This window comes from Macrotis lagotis, chromosome 3 (genome assembly GCF_037893015.1).
Source record: "Macrotis lagotis isolate mMagLag1 chromosome 3, bilby.v1.9.chrom.fasta, whole genome shotgun sequence".
NCBI classification, from domain to species: domain Eukaryota; kingdom Metazoa; phylum Chordata; class Mammalia; order Peramelemorphia; family Peramelidae; genus Macrotis; species Macrotis lagotis.
In genome coordinates, this window is record NC_133660.1 from 86,109,018 (window position 1) to 86,130,655 (window position 21,638).

Sequence of the window (21,638 nt, forward strand, 5' to 3'; positions counted from 1 at the left end):
AGAGATAGGGTCCCATTCAGCTCCACCAATAAGCAGACATACACACACACACACACACACACACACGCGCGCGCGTGCGTGCACGTGCATACAGATGTGGCTAATGTGGAAATCTATTTTTGTTTATACTATACCTATTTGCAATAGTTTTGTCTTTCTTGTTTTCTCAAGGTCAGGGAAGAGGAGATGAGAGAATTTGGAATTGAAAATAAAATGAAAGTGAATTTTTTTAAAAAAAGCAATGCAAACCAGTTACACTTGAGTTAACAGAGAAGCTGGAGTGTATTAAGGATGTGCAAGGAGATAGACAGTCAAAAGCTTTTCAGTCTTACAGACTTGTACTTGTTCTTGGTAACCACCCCCACAATAGAGAGATTTATATTTAGTGTTCATAAGCTGAAAAGCTCCGTTGTCTTTCCTAAATAAAGATCACTTCCATTTTAATTTGTTATATTGCTTGAGACAGGAAGCTTTTAAGTGATTTTTTTTAATCATCATTAAGTGATATTCTCATGCTGTGAAAAAATTATGCTTCAGATTTCTAAGATGAAGACAAGGAAGTCTCAGAGAAAGGAAGTGACTCCCTTGAGGTCACACAGCCACTAAGTGGCCCCCAAACTTCTCTGTCCATCACTCAACCCCAAACTTCTATGTCCATTTCTTTTACATCACCCACCGCCTTGGGAAATTCCTTCAGTGTAGAAAAAAATCACTAACTTTTTTTTTTTAGACTGAACTGTCTTTGAAGTTCTGGAATCTCAATTTTCTATTTGGTGGTGAATTAGATATTTTTGAAGACAAGAATTCTTTCCAGGAGACTGGGGTACAATTTTGTGAAGTGATGAAGAGTGTGACCAGCCATGCTTTTGTTGACCCTACCTAAAGATGATCCTACTACTGACCAAAGGCAGACCCTAGCAATTAGCTCCACACTAAACCAAATGAGCACTGTGGCGGTGGTTTTGAGATTGTTGGATTTTGTTTTGTTTTTTAGAGTGTCAGTCATCTCTACTACTAAATTAGTTTTTAAATTTGGATATATTACCCTGAATCAGCTATAAAACATAAGTTATGGGGTTCTGAGCTAAAAAAAAAATCTCTAGGACAATCTTTCTGAGAAATTAGGAGCCTGTCCAATGAGAGACATTAAATACTTGATCTCTCCCTTCTATTACTATTTTTTATGATTCATAGAGAATCCTAGAGAAGCCCACTTTCAGAACCTTAGGCAAATTTAACCTATTTAATTCAAATAATCACACAATAATTGTAACTAATATTTACATAAGCACTTTAAGGCATACAAAGGGTTTATGTTAATTGTATCATCCTCCTTTGAACCTCTCACAACACTAACTTTGAGGTGAGATGGGTTCTGTTTTGACTAGACCTCATTGATTTTATCAGCCTGGGGAGCTCCCATTGAAGGGAGTGGCCTAGGGAACTAAGAGGCTCAATGACCTGCCAGAGCTGATTCACCTGTGCATGGGACTGAACCCACCAGATCTTCCTAACTCCAAAAGTCCTAAGCCCAAGCTACCTTGTGAACACACCACTTTGACTCTCACTCAATAAAGTCCATTATTATAAGTATTATTGATCTTCTCTTATGAATGACAGCAACTGAAGCTCAGAGGGGCTACTACTTATCTGGGATCACCTCATACTTGGGTGTCCAAAACTGGTTCTTTCTTATGGACAGGTCATCATGGCAAATTCTGGTGATGCAAAGATGAAAGATGACATAATCCCATAACATCAAGGAGTTTAATAATCTAGAACACTCAATCTGAAATTAGGAGGCCTTGACTTGATACCACCAGTTAGATAAAATTTCTCTGAAATCAAGTTTTCTCATATGCAAAAGGGAGATACTATTTTTATGACCATATTTCATTGATGGAGGTACTTGGAAAATAGAAGCTTTAATCACAACTATAGCCAAGTCAGTAAGTTTACTTCAAACATCTATGGGGTGGGGGGGGATATAGATTTGTCCAGGGCAAAGCTCCCAGGAATACACGTTTCTACTCAACAGCAAAGTCTCCATGGAAGACTTCCCTTTCCACTACCACCCCAACCCTGCAAAAATTTATTTCCAAGTTCAGGACCCCCAGATCCCTTTATTTTTAAAATCCCTTTGTCACTTACCACTGTCTACCCTTTTGTTATTATAGCATATGATATTATTATTATTATTATTTTCTTTTCTCAAACAAATTGTTTCTTCTTCTATGTACCTACCCAAGCATATGGCACAGTGCTTTGGACATCACCCATTGGATATCTCACTGGCAGCTTTAAACAACATGTAGCAATCATTATTTTTCTTCACAAAGCCACTGCTCTTTTGAACTTCCTTATTTCTGTCAAGGGCACCATTTTGCTTCCATTCACCAGGTTTACAATGCTAGTGGTTGTCAGAGTATCTACCATATTTTTCTTATCCGTTCCCTTCTCTGTACATAGCTATAGCCTTAGTTTTAGGCCTCTTTCCTGGACAATCAAAACACTGTGATAATTTGTATCCCCCCCCCCAACACAAGTTTCTTCCTTTCTATCTTCCACAGGGCTGCCAAATGGTTTTCCTAGACACCACCATTTTGACCATGTTACCCTCTTGCTCAATCTCCAGTAGCTCCAGGATTAGTATGAATTCCTCCATCTGGCTCTTAAAATCATTCACAAACTTATTTCTACCTTTCCAGGATGATTATTCATTACCTTTTATACACTCTATAGTATAACTGTACTGGTTTTATTAGTCTTCATATGACACTCTCTTTTCTGTGTTTGTCTTTGTAGAAACTACCTAGAAGCCCTCCTTACTCCTCGCTATGCTTTAGGATCTTGTTTCCTTCATAAATCAGCACCCTCTTCTACACTAGCTCTTTCACAATGCCCAATCCACAGACAACTTTATATTTATATGAGCTTTTGTTATCTCTCTCATAGAAGGAGATCTTCTCAAGGGGGGAAGGAGTTCCTTTTTACCTTTGAATTTCCTGTGTTTGGTACTTGCAGAACTTTGGTATTTATTAATCAAAGAATGTTGACTATTTTCTCAACCTTGACTATCAGTGTTGAACTTATAAGGAAGAACTTTCTAATACTTGAAGCTGTCACAGTAGAATAGAGTAGTTGGGGGAGAAAAAGTGACTCCCCAACAAATAGAAATGGTCAAGTAGAGGCTAAGTGTCCACCTTATGGAAAATACTTCTGAAAAGAAGGAAAACAAAATTCCCTGAACTCCTAAGGTTCCTTCTAAACCTAAGGGTCTGTGACTTCAAGAAACCAAAAAAACTCAATACCATTAAGCATCTGAAGTCAGATTATGTAAACTGGAACTCAGAAAAACCACTTGATCCGTACCTGAGTTTCTTTATTTTGTAAAATGATAATACTTGGTCTGTTGATTTTTAATGTGGAGTTCATAACGTTTTATGTGTATGTGCTTTGTGTATTTCAATAGAATTTTAGTGCTTTGAGTAATTTTAATATAATTGGTTTTATAATCTTGCATATTTTATTTTATATATTTAAAATATTATGTTGATGTACACAATCTATTCTATATCAAATTACATATCTTCTCAAGGGAGGGAGGCCAAACATATAGAACTCAATTTTAAAGGAATATTAAAAATTTTTGTTTACATGTAATTGAGAAAAATTGAAATTAAATGTAAAAAATTTAAAACAAAAACATTATCCCTAGAAGGGGTCCACAGACCAGACTGCCCCAAGAATCCATGACACAAGATGGTTTAAGATTTGTGTTTCTACTTCGAAGCTTGTTTCTTTTTTTTCTACCACTGTAGAGCTGGTGGTAAATCAAGGAGAGAATTGGGATGGATAACTGGGTCAGAGCTAGGCAAAGAATAATTGTTTCTTGGTGCCTAATTTTTAAAAATAAGATTCTCTTTTCTGCTGAGAATAGGCCCATCATAAGTACCTGCTTAGGAAAATAATAAAACAAAAAGACAACTGAAGAGCTTCAGTTATCTTTCATTAGCAAAGGTGGTTCTATTCAGAAAATGCAACTACTCCAGCTAGCTCCCTTAGAAAATTGTGCAGTTAAGTGAAGCTCATGATTTGGAGGCAGCATGCTGTTTGTCCAAATGCTAGGCTTGGTTTCCAACTATCAACGTGTGCACATAATACAATCTTAAAACAAAAACAAAAACCTTGAAAGAAGTCATTTAATAGCAAGTACCCACTGGGAATGATTACAATATCAAATCCCATAATCAATCAGAAAAAAAAAAGAGGGCAAGGCCTCAATGGAAGGGGAAATGAACACTGTCTCAAAAAAAGCAACAACCCCAAAGAAATTAGATCACCTTTAAGCTAATGTAGAAAGGAATGAGTCAGGAAGACTGGATTCTAGCTTTCATTTAGGAAACAAATCTAAATATCCCATGCCCCATAGATCACCAAACATCACTCAGTAAGTCCACAATGTTTATCATTTTTCATAATAAAAAGGAGTACTCTGCAGGACTTTCTTTCAATAGCTTCCCATGAGCTATTATTTCAGCATTTTATCAGATTTGTACCCCAGCAGGAAGTGCTCAGTTCACAGGACAGGCTTCCCCTTCCTAGGGCTGCTTGCATCAGCCCAACAGGTCTATCTAAACTGGGATAAATATAAGCAGGACGTTCTGTGAAGGGGCAGAGGTTTTTGTTTTCTTTAATTTTTCTTTTTGGTTTAGTTTGGTTTTGTCAAGACACGGCAGAGCTTTCCACATTTCCTTTGCTTCTCTGCTGTTACTGGTTAATTGAGAAGAGGTCAAACAGGACAGCTGCCCTGTATGAAACAAGACTAGGCCCCCTTACAAAGCTATTTCTCAGAGCTTATCATTCATGGCCTGTGCCTCCAACTGCTCAAATAACGGTGTCTGGAACGAAGCCTGCAGCAGCTCACGGAAAGTAAGAGGAAGCCAGGTTAATTGAAACCTTCCTCGAATGTTCAAACAATCCACATGAAAAAACAACACTGAACATCATCTCTCAGTGTGGACTTACTTCACCCTGCTTTTGGGGTAGCATCAGTAGCTTTTTCCACTTGTAACTGCCACACTTGAGGCCTAGAGGCTTTTAAACTTAATTATAACTGCAGTTACAAAACTTAGCCATCTGTCCACCTATACACTTATGTGTACAGGTACAGCCTGTGATAGCCATATATGGCCTATAGATATTTATATTTTAAACTTTAAAATCAAGTTATGCGTATTCTGGGAAATACTTGTTTCATAAATTGGACAGCCCTCAAGAAAAATAACTTTCAAAAAATGTTAAGCATTTGATATCACTTCTAGCATAAGTACACATGAAATGGGGGTGGAAAGGGAAATCAACCATTTAAATAAAAAGCATTTTGACTCAACTCATTATTCTAACTTTTTAATTCTTGCTCTCTGTGAAATACTATTGACAATGATGACGATAATAACAATAGTATTTATACAGTGCTTGGCCCTGGAGTCAGGAGTCACTGAGTTCAAATCTGACTTCAGCCGCTTAATAATTATCTAGCTGTGTGGCCTTGGGCAAGCCACCTGCCTTGCAAAAAAAAAAAAAAGAATTGCAAAATATTTTACAAATATTATTTGATCCAACAAGAATCTTGGGAGATAGGTGCTATTATTAGAACCATCTTACAGATGAGGAAGCAGAGAGAGAAGTCTCACAACTAGAGACTGGATTTGAACTCAGGCTTTTCTGAACCTAGGTCAAGGACTATATTATACACTTTATATTAAATTTCCTGCAAATGAAAATTGTCAAGTAGAGACTGAATGTCCATTGTGTGGGAAATGCTTCTGAAAAGAATGGAAACAGAACTACCCAAACCAACTTTATTACCTACCTAGCTCCCTGTTCATCTAAAACAGAGGATCTTGACCATTAGACAGGGTCCCTTCTCAGAGTAATGCTTTGATGTCTACATTAACAAGTGAAACAAATGTTAACTTTCAGTTACAGGTTAGTGAAAATAAAAATGTTATTATTTTTTTACTCATCCAAATTCACAGACAAGACTCCCTGAAATTCACACAAAGATTCCTCAGGGTCCATGGACCTCAGATTAAAAATCCTTAATACAAAAGAATATGAACCCACCTATCACCATATTATACTGTTTCCCAAATTGGAAAAACTTCAGGAGTCAGTAATACTTAGCACATCAGAGGTGGACTTTGTTCTGGGTAAAAAAAAAAAAACCAACAAAAAACAAAATTACCATCATAAACTGAGTGTTTATGGTATCACTAAACTGAAAAAAATCCAAGTTTATTCCAGAATGAATCATGAGACAGACACAATCCCCAACAAACTCCTTTTGACAAGTGTTAGGGATAAAAGTTACTTCTTTTGGCAGCATAGCATGGTGGGGAGAGTGCTGAAATTGGAGTCAGAAGATTGTATTGGGTGACACTGAGCAATCACTTTATCTCTCTAGGCCTCAGTTTCTCCATTTCAAAGCAGGGTACCTCAAATAAGGATAATTCTGCTTACAGGAACTGGAAGTGTTGGGAGGATCCAGTTATACAGGCAAAAGCAACCTAAATGGGAGTCATTATTAGAGATTTTACCAGGTGATGAAGAGTGAAGTAGGTCTTACTCTCATTTTTACCACCACTTCTGTTTAAATGGGACAGCATTTGAGAGGTCACAGTTTGGGTCATCTAACCTTGTCAGTCTTCTTCAAGTTCAAAAACTAAACAACCTACTCTAGCAGAAAAATATGCATGTGTAAAGCAATGTGATTTCCATCATTTCCATTCCATTACTCTAAAAACCATTTTGTAGTCATTTATTCTGTACCATAATTGAGAGAGTAGAATGATAGTATCATAGCTTATTTGCCAAAAATCTAATGGATTTTTTATTCATTTTAAATCATCCTGGCAAGGGTTAGGAGAGACCTGAAGAGGGTTGCTATGTTCTACTTTTTTTTTCAATGCTCTTTTTCAAAAGAGATGGAAAACCATGACACAGAATGTTGAGGTAGCAAAAAAGCACAATTCTGCATGGGTTCTTTAATTTTGAAAAAGTATCCTTATTCAGAAGCCCCTCCCCCCCATTGGGGCATGTGTGCCTGAATCCTAGACAAATAGTACAAAACTTGAGAAGTTGGAAGTTAACTGGAAGTTAACATCATCAAAATTATTTCCCAGTGGGAAAAGGCTTGAAGAAGAAAGATAGTTACTTAATCTGGTCAAGAAACCACAAAACTCATTCTGTATAAATTACATCATTGTCTGCAGAAAAATATATTTCACCACTGCTAATCCCAGAGTTCTACTGTTATTTTTTTTAAGTGTAAAACCATGGTGTTTCCATCTACAAATACATTTCATAAAAGTCTGAGTGTTGTTTTCTTTACACAATTCTCTATAAAATGCAGAGCTCAAGGGAAAACAGAGAGCCCCCCAAAATCATTTCTATCTCCCACTTTTCATGTCTAGACATAATACTCATATTAGAAGAGAGTTTTCAATAATCACATCTACCTACTGATTTATTAAGATTTAGTAAACCAGGGCACCATGCTAGGGCAAAATCTAGTTTAAAATGTTATTTTCGCAGTTAATCAAATAAAAGTGTTAAAACTGAGGATAAGGAAGTGGTAAGTATAAAGCATCAGGTCTGGACTCTGAAAGATATGAGTTTAAATCCAACCTGACACTAACTATGAAAGTCACAACTCTTATTTGCCTCAGTTCCTCATTTATAAAATAGGAGGAAATGGCAAACCACTCCAAAATCTTTGCCAAGAAAACCCCAAACAGGGTTACGAAGAGTCAGACACAAATGAACAAATGAACAATAAAGTTGAAGTCATACAACCCATTATTATTATTATTATTAATTTTAATCATATTATAATTTTATGTGTGTATATATATAAACACCCATTATTATTAATAGTAAACCTAATAGCACTAAATTTATGGTAATGATCTACCAATTCTCTCATATTTGTGTCTTTACATGTTTAAGGTTTACTTTAAGGGTTTTTTAGCACATCCAGAATCTTGATGCAAGGAAATATTCCAGAAAATAATTAGGCCTGTGCCCATTTGTAAGAGCTCCTCATACCTTGCTCACATCAAAGAGAACACTTGCTTGTGAAACAAGAAACTCCATCAGATTTTATCCCAGAACAAGTGTTTTCTAGCAGACAACTTGAAGTCAAGAGAGGTATATAGTCAAAAACAGAAAAGCTGACAAACCCAGTGTATCTCCCGGGAGTGACAAAGAAGTATGCCGTTTCTCAATTAACATTTATACAATTCATCTTTTTTATCTTTTAAAGGCCTTCCTTACATTTTAATCAGCACATATTTTTGTCATTTATTTGGTTTCTTTCGATGACTCATCACACAGTGACAATGACTGGATTTTTAAATGAACTAATATTTCTAAATATTAATCTCACTATCTCTTGGTATTTCTAAATATTAATCTCAACAATTATTTTCAAAGGCTATAGTCAGCCAACTCCAAATTCTGGATGGTCCTACCAAGCTGCCAAAGCTTTGCATCCAGGTGACAGTGAAGAATTACATCGCTGCTGTCCAAGGGCCAGTTAAGGGTAAGTTCAGAATTGATCATTATCAGGTTGGTCACAGACAAGACGATTGATGTTTTGGCCCAGAAACTCTTAAAGAACATCTATTCGATGATAAAGAGGTTACAATTTGTGCCAGGGAGGGAATGACCACATTGATGAGATTATACAACCTTGAAATAATAAAGTAAATGGCCACTAATATGTGTTCAATATCACTAGACAAAACATCCCCCCTGGCCCCCCACCAAACCATAACAAGCTAATGTCCCATATATATCAAATGAGATGACTGCTAAACACCCTAATTTATAATGGCAAAATACCTCGAAGGGAGGTATTCTTAATCTCAGGAAATATACAAAATGACTGATTATACCCTATTCTGGTCACATACAGCACAGTTCCCTATGGTATATGATTTAATTTAAATTCATCCAGTTTTAAATATCCTTGGCAATCACATATTCAAATCACTTTGCTCTGGAAGCCTATTAGCAGGCTAGTTGGTATTGATGTAATATAGAATTTAATTGTACCTTCTAGATTTGAGAAATAAGGGAGTTCTGCCACAGTTCTATAAGCCTAATTAGATAATGCAAAGTTAATTTTTTCTTCAAGTTTCAGTGCACCAGTTCTGGTACTCAGCGAACTGAATCAGGTTTCCCTATTGGCATGTTTAAATGCCTCCTCAGAAGCAAAGACTGAGAATAGCATAAAGGCTGGAAAACCCAGAAGGGATGGTATAAAGGAAGAGAAATTGGGAGCATTTAATATTTTCAAATATTCAAGATGTCTAGTAAATGAAACAAGAGCATTTTCCTCTCCAACAGGATTTAAGCTTGCAATAGCTTTGGTTAAATGTCTCCCCAAGTATCTTCAGGGGCATCGAATTTTACTACAATTAATTTAGGTGCTTTATTTCCCTTTAGGGAAAAGGGGAGAAAGGGAAATTAGGGGATCACAACAATCTCATAGCAGAAAAATAAAATTTTGATTACTTCAATATTAAGTGGGAAAGGTTACCATTTTCTTTCTTCTTCTTAAGCAATGGGCCAAATAACAATTCTTTATATTAAAAACTGTTGTATTTTCTAGAAAGATATTCCTCCCACCTAAAATTTGAGGCTTTTACCGGGTTACAGAAATGCAAGTCACTAGGCATCACATTGCAAACTGAATGGCACACAAAAGAGATATAATCCACACAGGAAACCAAAGATCACTACTACCTGCGCTGGTGGCTCAACTGACAATATTATTGCTCAGGTATGTAATTTATACAAGAGAATGTTTTTAAAGATTACTTTTTTGAACTACCTCTTAATAATTATAGCTTTTTAAAAAAATCTTCAATAATCTTTTTTTCCCACTTAAGTCTATGAAACTGGCTCCTATCAGCCTCCTTATCAGTTTGAGGTAGTTATTCTAGTTGATTAGATCAAGTGACAAGCAAGGGCTAATGAGGCTAAGGTCGTGGGTTGGGTATTATCTGGGCCAGATGCCTTGGCAATGAGAAAACTCTAAGGCCACATTTGCAGCAACTTCAGTCCTGGGGGACCATGACAAATCATGTCCCTCTATCCATCTTAACACATATCCCAAGGAAAAAAGGTCCAATTGGGTCTTCTTTATTTTTTCCACATTTATTTAATTTTTAATTTATGGAATAAAACAGGCATTTTCATAACAGTATCATAAAAAAAGATGATTGTATATGAAACTGCAGGTCTATTATGTACAACTTACTTCTCCTTTTAAATATATGATAAAGTTATCATGTAAATTTCTGGGTTTTTTTTCCTTTCCCTTACCCTGGGATTGTGCTCACCTGGCTTCTCCCAACATCACCCTTCTGGAATTGTGTGTGGTTAAGAACCTTGAATTCTCATCTTAGTACCTTGATAATTCTTTTATTCATCTTGTGGCTGATTTTGAAGTCAAATTTTTTGGTGACTATTCAACTCTTCCTACTCAGCTCTATCAGCATTTTTTTTTTATCAGTTGTTCATGTATTTAGGTGTTCATGTCAACATTTGCATCGTATTTGTTTAAACCAGATTGTAGCTTAAGATGGGTACCATTACACTGGTTCTTCTTTAAAAAGGGAGGGACATTATTACTATTGTGGCTAACGTATCCATTGAATAACAGCTATTGACTTCTCACTGCCATCTTGATGACATCATTTTCCACTCCCTTCCTTCTTAAGCCTCTCCTCCAAGAAACACAGAAATCAAATCCACAAAAATCGAGAAATGGCAGAAAGCTGAGGAACAAGGAAAGCCAAGGGAATTGTAACTGTAATACGGCTTAAGGTCCAGACTTCCAGACTTGAGAGTTCAATACTAACTACTATCTCTAAAGGAGAGTCAAAGGTTAGGGGTGTGGAGTAGGGGGGAGAGGCATTCTGTGACTTTTATGAATTTTCTACCCAAAGATAAAGATTCACCTAGACTGTTGAGATTATCCCTTCTTTACCTCTCCATAAAGGGAAAAATATGCCTAAATCTATCCCTGTTGTTATTGTTTAGTAGAGTACAACTGTTCATGACCCATTTGGGGTTTTCTTGGCAATGATTCTCGATGAGTTTGTCCTTTCCTTCTCCAACTCCTTTTACATAAGGAAACGGACTCATTCATGTTCATACAGTTGGTGTCCAAGGGCAGATCTGAACTCAGAAGCCCTCTTACTCCAGGTCTTTTAAATTTAAAAACTGATATATTCATTAGTTTTACTTTACAGAATCACGAAACCTCTTTAGCAGTCATTCATTCAAGATCGTATCTAGATGACTTGAGGTCTATGGATATATTCTGGGAGTTCAAGAATATTTTTAAAAATACTTTTATTGTTAATACTTTGATAAATGACATTCAATATAGTTTGTTTACTTTTTAATTTTATGCTTTTTGCTTAATGCATTTTAAAACATTCTGAGAAGGGTTCTATCGGATTCAGACTGAGAAGCTCACACTACCCCACCTCCAAAAAGACTGAACATCTTTGATCTAGCCCAAATTTACCCCTCCTCCTATTAAGATAAGGCTAAAAATTTTTAATGACCTACACAAGGTAATGAATGAACTTGAATCCACGTCTTCTGATCAGATTCAGTATTTCCCTTCTCATTCTACTGCTCTGGCTTTCCAATATTATTCTTAGTGATCGGTCTTTGAAGGGTTAATTACCAAGGTTATAGTATTACTCTATGTAAATTAAACAAATTACAATTATTGAGACTAAATCAGGTTTCCTGGATATAGAAGATGCACAAAAGGTGGTCTTCTGTCTGTTATCATGATAAACCTCGAGAAAATTAGAAGTCAGGATTTCAAAATTTATTTTGTTATGAATTTAATCAAACAAAAACATGTGAACATATATAAGGAACAAAAAAGGACTGTATATGAACTATTCTGTTATGTACGGCTTGTTTCTTTAATGAGTAACAAAATCAGGGTGTCTCCTGAACTTTTATAAGAAAACCTTTTATTGATGTTTTTTTTTTTTGAAAATCACTATTACCACTCACCCTTCCTCAACATAGACCCCCTTCTTTGGGATAAATAGGGAGATAAAACCAAATCTATATTGGAATTACATATATCTCATTCATATCTAGTCTTTACTAAGCCTCCCCAATTTTTTTAAAGTTATTTTTCCATGGAGCAGTTTATAAGGTTTTATAGCCCACATTTTATCACTATCCTGAGATTGTGCTCATCTGGCTTGGTTAAGAACTTTGAATTCTCACCTTAGATTAGTTTTCTTTTATTTATCTTGTTCCTGATTTTGAAGCCAATTTTTGGGAGGCTATTCCAAAAATCTTTCTGTTCATTTCTATCAGGTCTTATCAATTTTTCATGTACTGCCATGCCATCATTTCCATCTTATTTAAACTAGACTGTAATTTAGAATAATGAGGTGGGATTTCTTCATAACCTTTATAGAGATATTAGTAGATAAACAGTATCAGTCAAGGGTATATAATCATATTGCATGAACTGATGCCGAGTGAGATGAGAACCAAAAAAACAAAAAAACAAAAAAACAACAACTTGTACTTCCTAACAGCAACACAGGGGTGATGGATCAACCTTAATGGACTTGCTCATTCCATCAGTGCAACAATCAGGGACAATTTTGGGATATCTGAAATGGAGGATACCATCTGTATCCAGAGAAAGAATTAGGGGGTTTAAACAAAGACCAAACACTATTACCTTTAATTTAGAAAAACAAAAAACCTGTCATTATGTAATTTTGATACCTCTTATACTTTATTTTTCTTCCTTAAGGATATGATTTCTCTCTCATCACATTCAACTTAGATCAATGTATATACCAGGGAAACAATGTAAAGACTAACAGACTGCCTTCTATGGGAATAGGGGGAGGAAGCAAGATTGGGGGGAAAATTGTAAAACTCAAAATAAAATCTTTTTTTTTTAAAAAAAAGGGTATATAATCATAGTCTAAGATAAAAGGAGGCCCATAAACTGGTACCTATCTCTGGCTCTCTATTTGGAAAATACATTTGTATTTGGCTTTTAACTGAATGGGAAATACTGTATTAATAAGTGGCAGAATTTAGAAATTTATAAAGAACTTGGAGATCCACTTTGATGTTCCATACAACTGTCTACCCAGACCAACTCAAAGTCAATTTCTCTATACCTGGACTAGCAAACACTCTCCACAATAAATCTCTAGGATCCATGACTCCAGTCTCTTAGTGTAAACTATCCTCTACCTTTAAGGGTCATCCCTAAACATCAACCCATGCTTCTTCACTTTTGTATCTTCACCTTTATATCCACCAAGGTCATTTTGAGCACATATGTCCACCATCCCATCACTTTTCACTCTTGCTGGGGACCGTGATAAAATTAACAACAACACTATTTCTGGAAAAGGCTTGGTAACTTAACCACCAGCAAATCACCTCAGCATTTCTTTGGTCCCAAGACCCAAACTCCCATCCTGCATATTTCCTCTACTCTCTCCCGGTTAGAATGTTCAATATTAAAGCAAGGATATCTATATTTTTATACTTGTATATTTTCATATTTGTATCTCCAATGTTTGGCAGAATATCTGGCAAACAGAGCTTATTTTATGCATTTTCAATAATTTAATAAGTTTTTGGAGTAAAATGTATTAGATACCTGTTTTGAACTTAGTTACTTAAATACTAAATCTGATTGTTTAAGAGAACACAAATGCAAGTAAATGGAATTATTCAATGAAAAGCACAAATTTAAGAAAGAATGAGGGAAATTTTTATTTTTAATTTTATTTAAAATTTTTGTAATAAAGATGGAATTAGGAAGACCTGGGTCTGTATGTTGTCTCTAGCACTGATCCAGGCTTAATTTCTAGGAACCTCAATTTCCTTATCTGTAAAATGGCATTATGACCTGTATTACTCTGCCTCACAGGCCATGAAGATCAAATGAGATAATGAATATATTCGTAGTATCATTAGCTTGAATTTCTTAGCAAGTCCATTTCTCATGTACTTTCTAGCATTGATTTGATGATTTCTATATTAAAAAGTTGGGGGGGACAGTGATGACACAAATTAATGTAATTCCCTTATTCTAAATTAAAATGCTCACCTTTGTGTTATCAGGGATATAAAAGAAACATGGCTCCTCTCTCTTTCTGGTTGGACTTCGATGTATCAAACATTTAGGCCACAATTCAAGGCAAATAAAAAACAAAACACTTCTGGGTTCATGTACACATATACACATACACACAAACATCCAGGAATTCAGAATAAGAGATCATTTCATGAAAGAAGAGTAATCAACTGAGTCTTGATGAGCAGTCAACTGAAGGATATGAGAAGGAAGGTAAGGAGAGTATGAGCCAAGGTCAAGCTCTATGAGTGAATATGGAGGAGATGTTGAAGAAGCTGCCAAAAATGGCTGTCTGAAGCTACAGAGTCTTTATCAGTAACAGAGGGTTTTATAATTTAATGGATAAGAAAGAGGTTTAAGAAAGTTTGAGGTAATATTCTGTCATCAGTAAATAGTTTAAAGTGGAAGAGTCTAGAGGCAGGACTGTATACCGAGACTACCATAGTAATGAAAGCAAGAATGGTGGTCAACGAGATGGAAGAAGAAAACTTAAGACATTCAGAAAAGGTGAATCTATAGATCTTGGCTGCATATAGGCCGAAAGGACAGAAGAGAATGAATCCAAAGTAAAAACCAACATTTCAAGCTTATGGAACTAGAAGAACAGTGGTGACAGGATAAAATAGTCCTGATTTCTATACTGAATCACCAAAGACCCTTTAACGAAGTTTCCATTTTAAACAAAATGTCAGGGTCAGAGTTTTTCAGATTACAACTGAACATCATCCAACAAAAGGATTTTTTTTTAAATCTGAGCTTACAAGCACTGACAGTTGATCCAACTCTAATGAGGAAGAGTATTGTGTATTTCTTTCAAACCTGCATGAGCTCAGTTCTCTTATCACATAAATGATCTTGAACTCAGGGCAGTTACTGAATAAGCTGCACATCTGACCCTACGTACTCTTCAGTTTCTAGAAAGGCACCTCAACTGCAAATGGAAGGAAACATCAGTTAGCATTGTAACTTCACGGGTACTCAATTTATTATAACAGAACTGCTGAAGTCGAAGGTCTGTCAACATTTCCATTATAAACTTCTATTTTCAGAGTCTTATAACTCAAACATAATAACTCACTCTGAGCTAAAGCCAGGTGTCAGCCCAGGAAGGTCTTTTATTTATTTAATAATTCTAAGTGAATTTTTCACACTTAAAATTTTTCACACAGTAAAATTGCCAGATGTGTAGCCTTGACAGTTGTTTTCCTATACATATCCAGAGGACAAGGGCATACAATTCAAAATTCACTTTTAGCAATTCATAATAAAGAATCTTAAGAAATGTATTTGGCAAAATAGGCCTGAGTCTGGACCTCAAAATGAAAGGATTCAAATAATTTGACTATGGGTACTGTGCTTCCTTTGTAAAACAGAGACAATATCTCTAAAACCTATTTCAACTAATAGGGTTAATGTGAGTCTCAAGTTAGATAATATACAGAGATTAATAGCTCAGAGCTGGAAGAGACCTTAAGGGTCATTTGAAAGATGCATACTGTAGTGGGAAAAGCACTGAATTCAAACCTGCACAACCACAGGACCACTCTTGAGACTTGAGTTCTTCCATCTGCAATATTATGGAACTGGACTATATGCAGCTTTTTAAGGTCACTTCCACCTCTAAAGCTAAGATCCTATTATCTACTTCAATTCCCTCCTCCCTCTTAACAAATAAGGAAACGGAACTGAGGGTCAAAGAGATTAAAGAGGGTGGTAAGGATGGAAACAGAATTGAGTCATGTCTCTGGTATTTTGAAAAATTTAAAGCATCATTTAAATTCAATTATTCTGTCAACCTATCCTTGGCATTGCTAAAACCATAGAGGAAATAAGGGACAATAATCAACTTTATTTGAGGAAAAAAGCAAAAAGTATTTTGTTTTTTCACTCAAGATGCCACAACACCCCACATTGCTTGAACAAGTGTTTATACCTGTAGTTCAGGTTCACTGAATGGACAGCTAATTGAAGGGCTTGGCTTTTCGAACAATCTTTTTTTTTTAAAATCCTAATGATATTTTGAAGGCTTAACCAGAAGGTGTCTTAAGCAAGATGCAGAAATTACACCTTGAATAGAATGACGGGTCTTATTGAAAAAGGTGTGTCGCTGATTAAGATGTGGAGTCACTCTAGTTAAACAATTATTAGAGTCACCATAAATCAGCACTTTAAAAGGTTATACTAATTGCTAATAAGATAACTTTTTCAAAAGAGTTCAGGAATCAGAGTTGAATCTATATCCCTTCTTGAAAGGCAGTATTCAAAGCATAACTTCTATTACGAAGCTCATTCCGCATTCAGGTTGACCAAAGGTCAAATCCTATCAGGAAGCTGGTAAAATAAAAAGCAAATGGAACTTGGAATAAGGACCCAGGTTCAAGGCCAAGTTTAGGCAAGGCCCTTCAACAACTATCAACCACAATTTCCTCATCTGTACAATTTTTTAAACAATGGTCTCTAAGGTCCAACCCTAAAATTTGATCATCCCTACATTAAGTTCCATATAAATGCCTACCCTATTTCAATGACTATTCCATCAGCTTGCCCGCTCCTTGAGGGCAGGAACTGCTTTTTTTAATCTTCTTTTTTCTTTTTTTTCTCCCCAGCTCCTAGTTGAAACAGCAACCGGCAATACATGTTGATAGGGGCGGCTAGATGGTGCAGGGAATAGAGCGCCAGTCCTGGAGTCTGACACTTAACATTACCTAGCGGTGGGGCTTCGGACAAGCCACTTGCCTTGCAAAAAAAAAACCCCAAAAAGCCTCTAATAAATGTTTACAGATCGATCAATGGGTCTATGCAGAACAAACGCTACTCCGAGAAGGCAGCAAAGACGCAGGGCTTCTAAGCTGATATTGTTCAGCAGGGAAGGTCTGCGGGAGTTTGATTTTTGGGGGGTTGCTAATAGGGGTGGATACTGGTCCCTTATGATGCTTTTCTACTGAAGCATCCTAAAGGGATCATCGCAGTGATGCAAAAAAATCCTAACATGAATTTTACCTGCGTTTCTAAGCCTTACTGGCAAGGGAGAGGCAAAAGGGGATCTTATTTTGTCTTTATTTAAATCTCAAACTGAGTTTACTTTTTGACCCCCCATCTGAGCGGACGATCCGCCACTCTTTGGAACAGGCCGACCGTACATTCGTCACGACCCAATTTCCCCCTTAAAGATAAATTTTTGGAAGTCCGCGGAAAACCGGATGCTGAGCGCATTGCCAATGCGAAGACCACGCACGCCAAGCCCGGGCCCCTGCGTTTCCCGCGCTCCGCGCGCCTTCGAGGAACTCCCGCGGCCCCGGGCCGCTCTCCGGGAGGGCGCCCCGTTGTGCACGCAACGCGTCGGGGCGTCCGGCCGAGCCCCCCAAAGCGTCCCCGCCTCGGGGCCCCGATCCGGAGCGGGAGCCGCGCGCCGAGCGCCGCCACCTCGGCCCGCACACGCACACGCACACGCGGGCAGCGGTCCGGCCCCGGCCCCGGGCGCGCCCGCAGCACCGCCCCGCCCCCGCCCCGCCGCTCCGGGGGGCGCCGGCCACGCGGCCCTCCGGCCCGGGTGGGGGGCGCGGGGCGCCGCGGCGGCGGCCTCCCCTCCCCCCGGGCGCGCGGCGGAGCGGGACGCGGCGGCTCCCGGCGGCTCGGGCCTGCAGCCCCGCCGCCGCAGGCCGCGGCCGGGCCGGGCCGGCGGGGGCGCGGGGCGCCGGGCGCCGCTGCCCCGGGGCACCCGGGCGCGGGGGGCACCGCCTGCGGAGCCGCGCGGCCCGCCCCCTCCGCCCTCCGGGGGCGCCCACCCCCGCGCAAGTTGCGGTCCGGCGCGCCGCGGGGCACTCACCCTCATCCCGCCGGGCGGGCTGCGCCCGTCAGGCCGGAGCGACAGCGACGACCAGAGCACCAGCAGCCCCAGGAGGCTGCCGGCCGCCAGCAGGCTGCGCAGGAGGAAGCCCAGCTTCAGCCTCATCTTCCCCGGCGGCGGCGGCGGCGGCGGCGGGAGACACGGCGGCCCCAGCGCAGCCGCCGCCGCCGCCGCCGCGGCTCCTTCGCTCCCTCCCCCTCCCCCTCCCCCTCCCCTCCCCTCCCCTCCCCCGGCCCGCTCCTCCCCTCCCCCGCCCGCGGCAGCTCCCACACCCGGAACCCCGCCCGCTCGGACCCGCGCCCGCACTTCGGGGAGCCGCACCAACTTCCCCACCCGCCCCTCAGCCTCGGGACACGTCCTACGGGAGGAGCCGCCCCCCGCCGGGGCTTCCGCCCCGAGGGGAGCCCGGTGACCCCGGCCCCCGGCCCCGGGAACGGGAGAAAGCAGGAAGTGCGGAGCCCGGGCCCGGGCCGGCTGGGACCCACCGCCCCGCCTCCGCCCCCCGCACATGGGCCGCGCGGAAACTTAGCGCGCCGCAAACTCGGCTGTGGGCGGCCGGCGGCCCCTCCCCCCGCCCCGCGGCCTGCCCCCCCCCGCCCCGCGGCCTGCCCCCCCCCGCCCCGCGGCCTGCCCCCCCCCGCCCACCAGGAAGTGGCTGCCCCGGCCGCCCCGGCCGCCCCGCGCACGCCCGCCGTGCGGGAGCCCGCGGAGAAAGAGCCGAGCACAAGCGGGAGCGCCCGGCGCGCCCCTGGGTCCGCGTCCGCTGGGCGCCGCGACTTTTTAAAAAATGCCCATCTTAAGTCTTAATTGAGGCTTGGGGGGACCAAGCCCAACGGGAACTGTGTGTGCCAAGTGAAGAGAAGGCACGCACTTAGGACACGTGGGGAGCGCAGAGACTGAGCATCAGGAGGGGGGCACAGAGACTGAGCATCACGAGGGGGCACAGAGAGAGACAACATCAGGAGGGGGGCACAGAGACTGAGCATCACGAGGGGGCACAGAGAGAGACAACATCAGGAGGGGGCACAGAGACTGAGCATCACGAGGGGGCACAGAGAGAGACAACATCAGGAGGGGCCACAGAGACTGAGCATCACGAGGGGGCACAGGGGACAACATCAGGAGGGGGGCACAGAGACGAGCACAGAGACTGAGCATCACGAGGGGGCACAGAGAGAGACAACATCAGGAGGGGCCACAGAGACTGAGCATCACGAGGGGGCACAGAGAGAGACAACATCAGGAGGGGCCACAGAGACTGAGCATCACGAGGGGGCACAGAGAGAGACAACATCAGGAGGGGCCACAGAGACTGAGCATCACAAGGGGGCACAGAGAGACAACATCAGGAGGGGGCACAGAGACTGAGTATCACGAGGGGGCACAGAGACTGAGCATCACGAGGGGGGCACAGAGACTGAGCATCACGAGGGGGCACAGAGAGAGACAACATCAGGAGGGGCCACAGAGACTGAGCATCACGAGGGGCCACAGAGAGAGACAACATCACGAGGGGGCACAGAGACTGAGTACATCATGAGAGGGGCAGAAGTAGCTTTGACTAGAGATGCAGCATCCGGAGAGTCACAGTAAAAACTGGAAATGTAGAATTGTCTTCCAGACTGCAGTATGATTGTGGGAGGATCCTTCTACCTTTTAAGCTTTTGAGAATGCATGAAGAAAAGTAGAATCACAAATGCATGCAGTTCTTAATCTTTTTAAAGGCCTTCTTGTCCTTATCTCTAAGAAGGCTCAATCAAAATACAAAGCCAAATTGTGCCCCTGGCATCTGCGATTAGCTGGCCAGCTTTGTTTCCCCAAACCCACCAGAATGAATCTACCTGTTCAGGTAAGAATGCCATTCCATTTCCATTTAGGTCATACTTTTCTTCAGTGGAGGTTTCAGATGAATATCCTCCTGGAGATGCTAAGAAATTCAAATCTGGTACCACATGGAAGTGAACTGAGATAGAATACCAACAGTCAGACTGATCACTTTGGTTGCTATGAATTCAGGGTACATTTGAGCCAGTGACTGGAGATGTTAAGAAATTCAAATCTGGTACCACTTGGAAGTGAACTGAGATAGAATACCAACAGTCAGACTGATCACTTTGGTTGCTATGAACTCAGGGTACATTTGAGCCAGTGACTGGAGATGTTAAGAAATTCAAATCTGGTACCACTTGGAAGTGAACTGAGATAGAATACCAACAGTCAGACTGATCTACTTTGCTTACTATGAACTCAGGGTACTTTCAAGCCAGTGACCCATAAATTAAAGGCTTGTATATCATTACCAATTCCCTGACTCATTTAGTCACCTCCCCTTGAAGGATTTTAGAGAAAGCATATCTAGAAAGTATCTAAAATAGAAAAAAAAATTCAAGGAATAAAATCATGTGAAAATAAAGCAATATTAAGGAAGATGTAAATGCTACTGTGCTGTCAGATTATTAATTTTATGAATGTCTCAAAGGGGTATATAGAGTGGATTAGAGTATTTGTAGTCTGATCTTCATTTAGACACTTCTTAGCTATGTGACCTCAGAGGAGTCATTTAATCCTGTTTGCCTCAGTTTCCTCATCTATGAAATGAGCTGGAGAAGGAAATGGCCAACCACTGGAGGGTCTTTGCCAACAAAACTCTGAGTGGGGACATAAAGAGTCAGGCACAACTAAAAAACAACAGAACAGCAAGGATGTCATCTCCAAAGTCCTAATGCAATTTGTCCATAGATCCTTAAATAACAACTACCTGAGATAGTGATTAGCAAGTCACCTGGACCTTAGTTTTCTTAATTGAAAATGAGGAAGTTGGACTAAATGACTTTGAAGATCCCTTTTACTTTCAGATCTACAATCTTTGAACATCTCCATTTGTACTCTTCTCATACTACATTCATTGGACTGTGGACATAGACTGGACTGTGGCACTGGTTTCCTAATTGGTCTTCCTATGTCTAATCTCAAAATCACCTTCTACACAGCAAAGTGATATTCTTTAACCACCAGTTCTGATCATGGTACCATCACCCTCAAGAAGTTATAGTGACTATTACCATTATGAAAAATGGCAGATGGCTAGGTGGTGCAGTGGGCAGAGCACCAGCCCCAGAGTTAGGAGGACCTGAGTTCAAATCCAGTCTCAGATACTTAATAACTGCCTAGCTGTGTGACCTTGGGCAAGTCACTTAATCCCATTGCCATAAATAAAATATTTTAAAAAAATGGCATTTAAAGCTCTTCATACTTGGTCTGGCCCACCCTGCCAGGTTATTACAGTCAATGTCACCTACATAGTCTCTGTATTAGGCCTTCTGTCCCTATTTCCATGTTTTCATGATCCCTTCTTACTTCTGTCTCTTAGAATCCCTCACCTTCAAAGCTTGGGCAGCTAGGTGGTACAGTGGTTAGAGTACTGAAGGACAGAAGTCAGAAGGACAAGAGTTCAAATCTGGCCTCAGACACCTTCCACTTACTAGCCACTTACTTAAGTGACTTGGGCAAGTCACTTAACCCTGTCTCACATCCAAGGCCCTCTCCAGTCATTCT

The 21,638-nt window shown here is 40.4% G+C and overlaps 1 protein-coding gene across 2 annotated transcripts in view; it reads right to left on the reverse strand.

Moving 5' to 3' along the window:
- GALNT7 (polypeptide N-acetylgalactosaminyltransferase 7) overlaps positions 1–18,219 on the reverse strand; it is a 195,089-nt gene extending 176,870 nt beyond the window's left edge. For both annotated transcript variants that reach the window (XM_074228963.1, XM_074228964.1), the window contains exon 1: positions 18,063–18,219. In XM_074228963.1, the coding sequence (XP_074085064.1) occupies positions 18,063–18,188 (126 nt within the window). In that variant the 5' untranslated portion in view covers positions 18,189–18,219. The remainder of the gene's footprint in view (positions 1–18,062) is intronic.
- Positions 18,220–21,638: the final 3,419 nt, after the last annotated feature.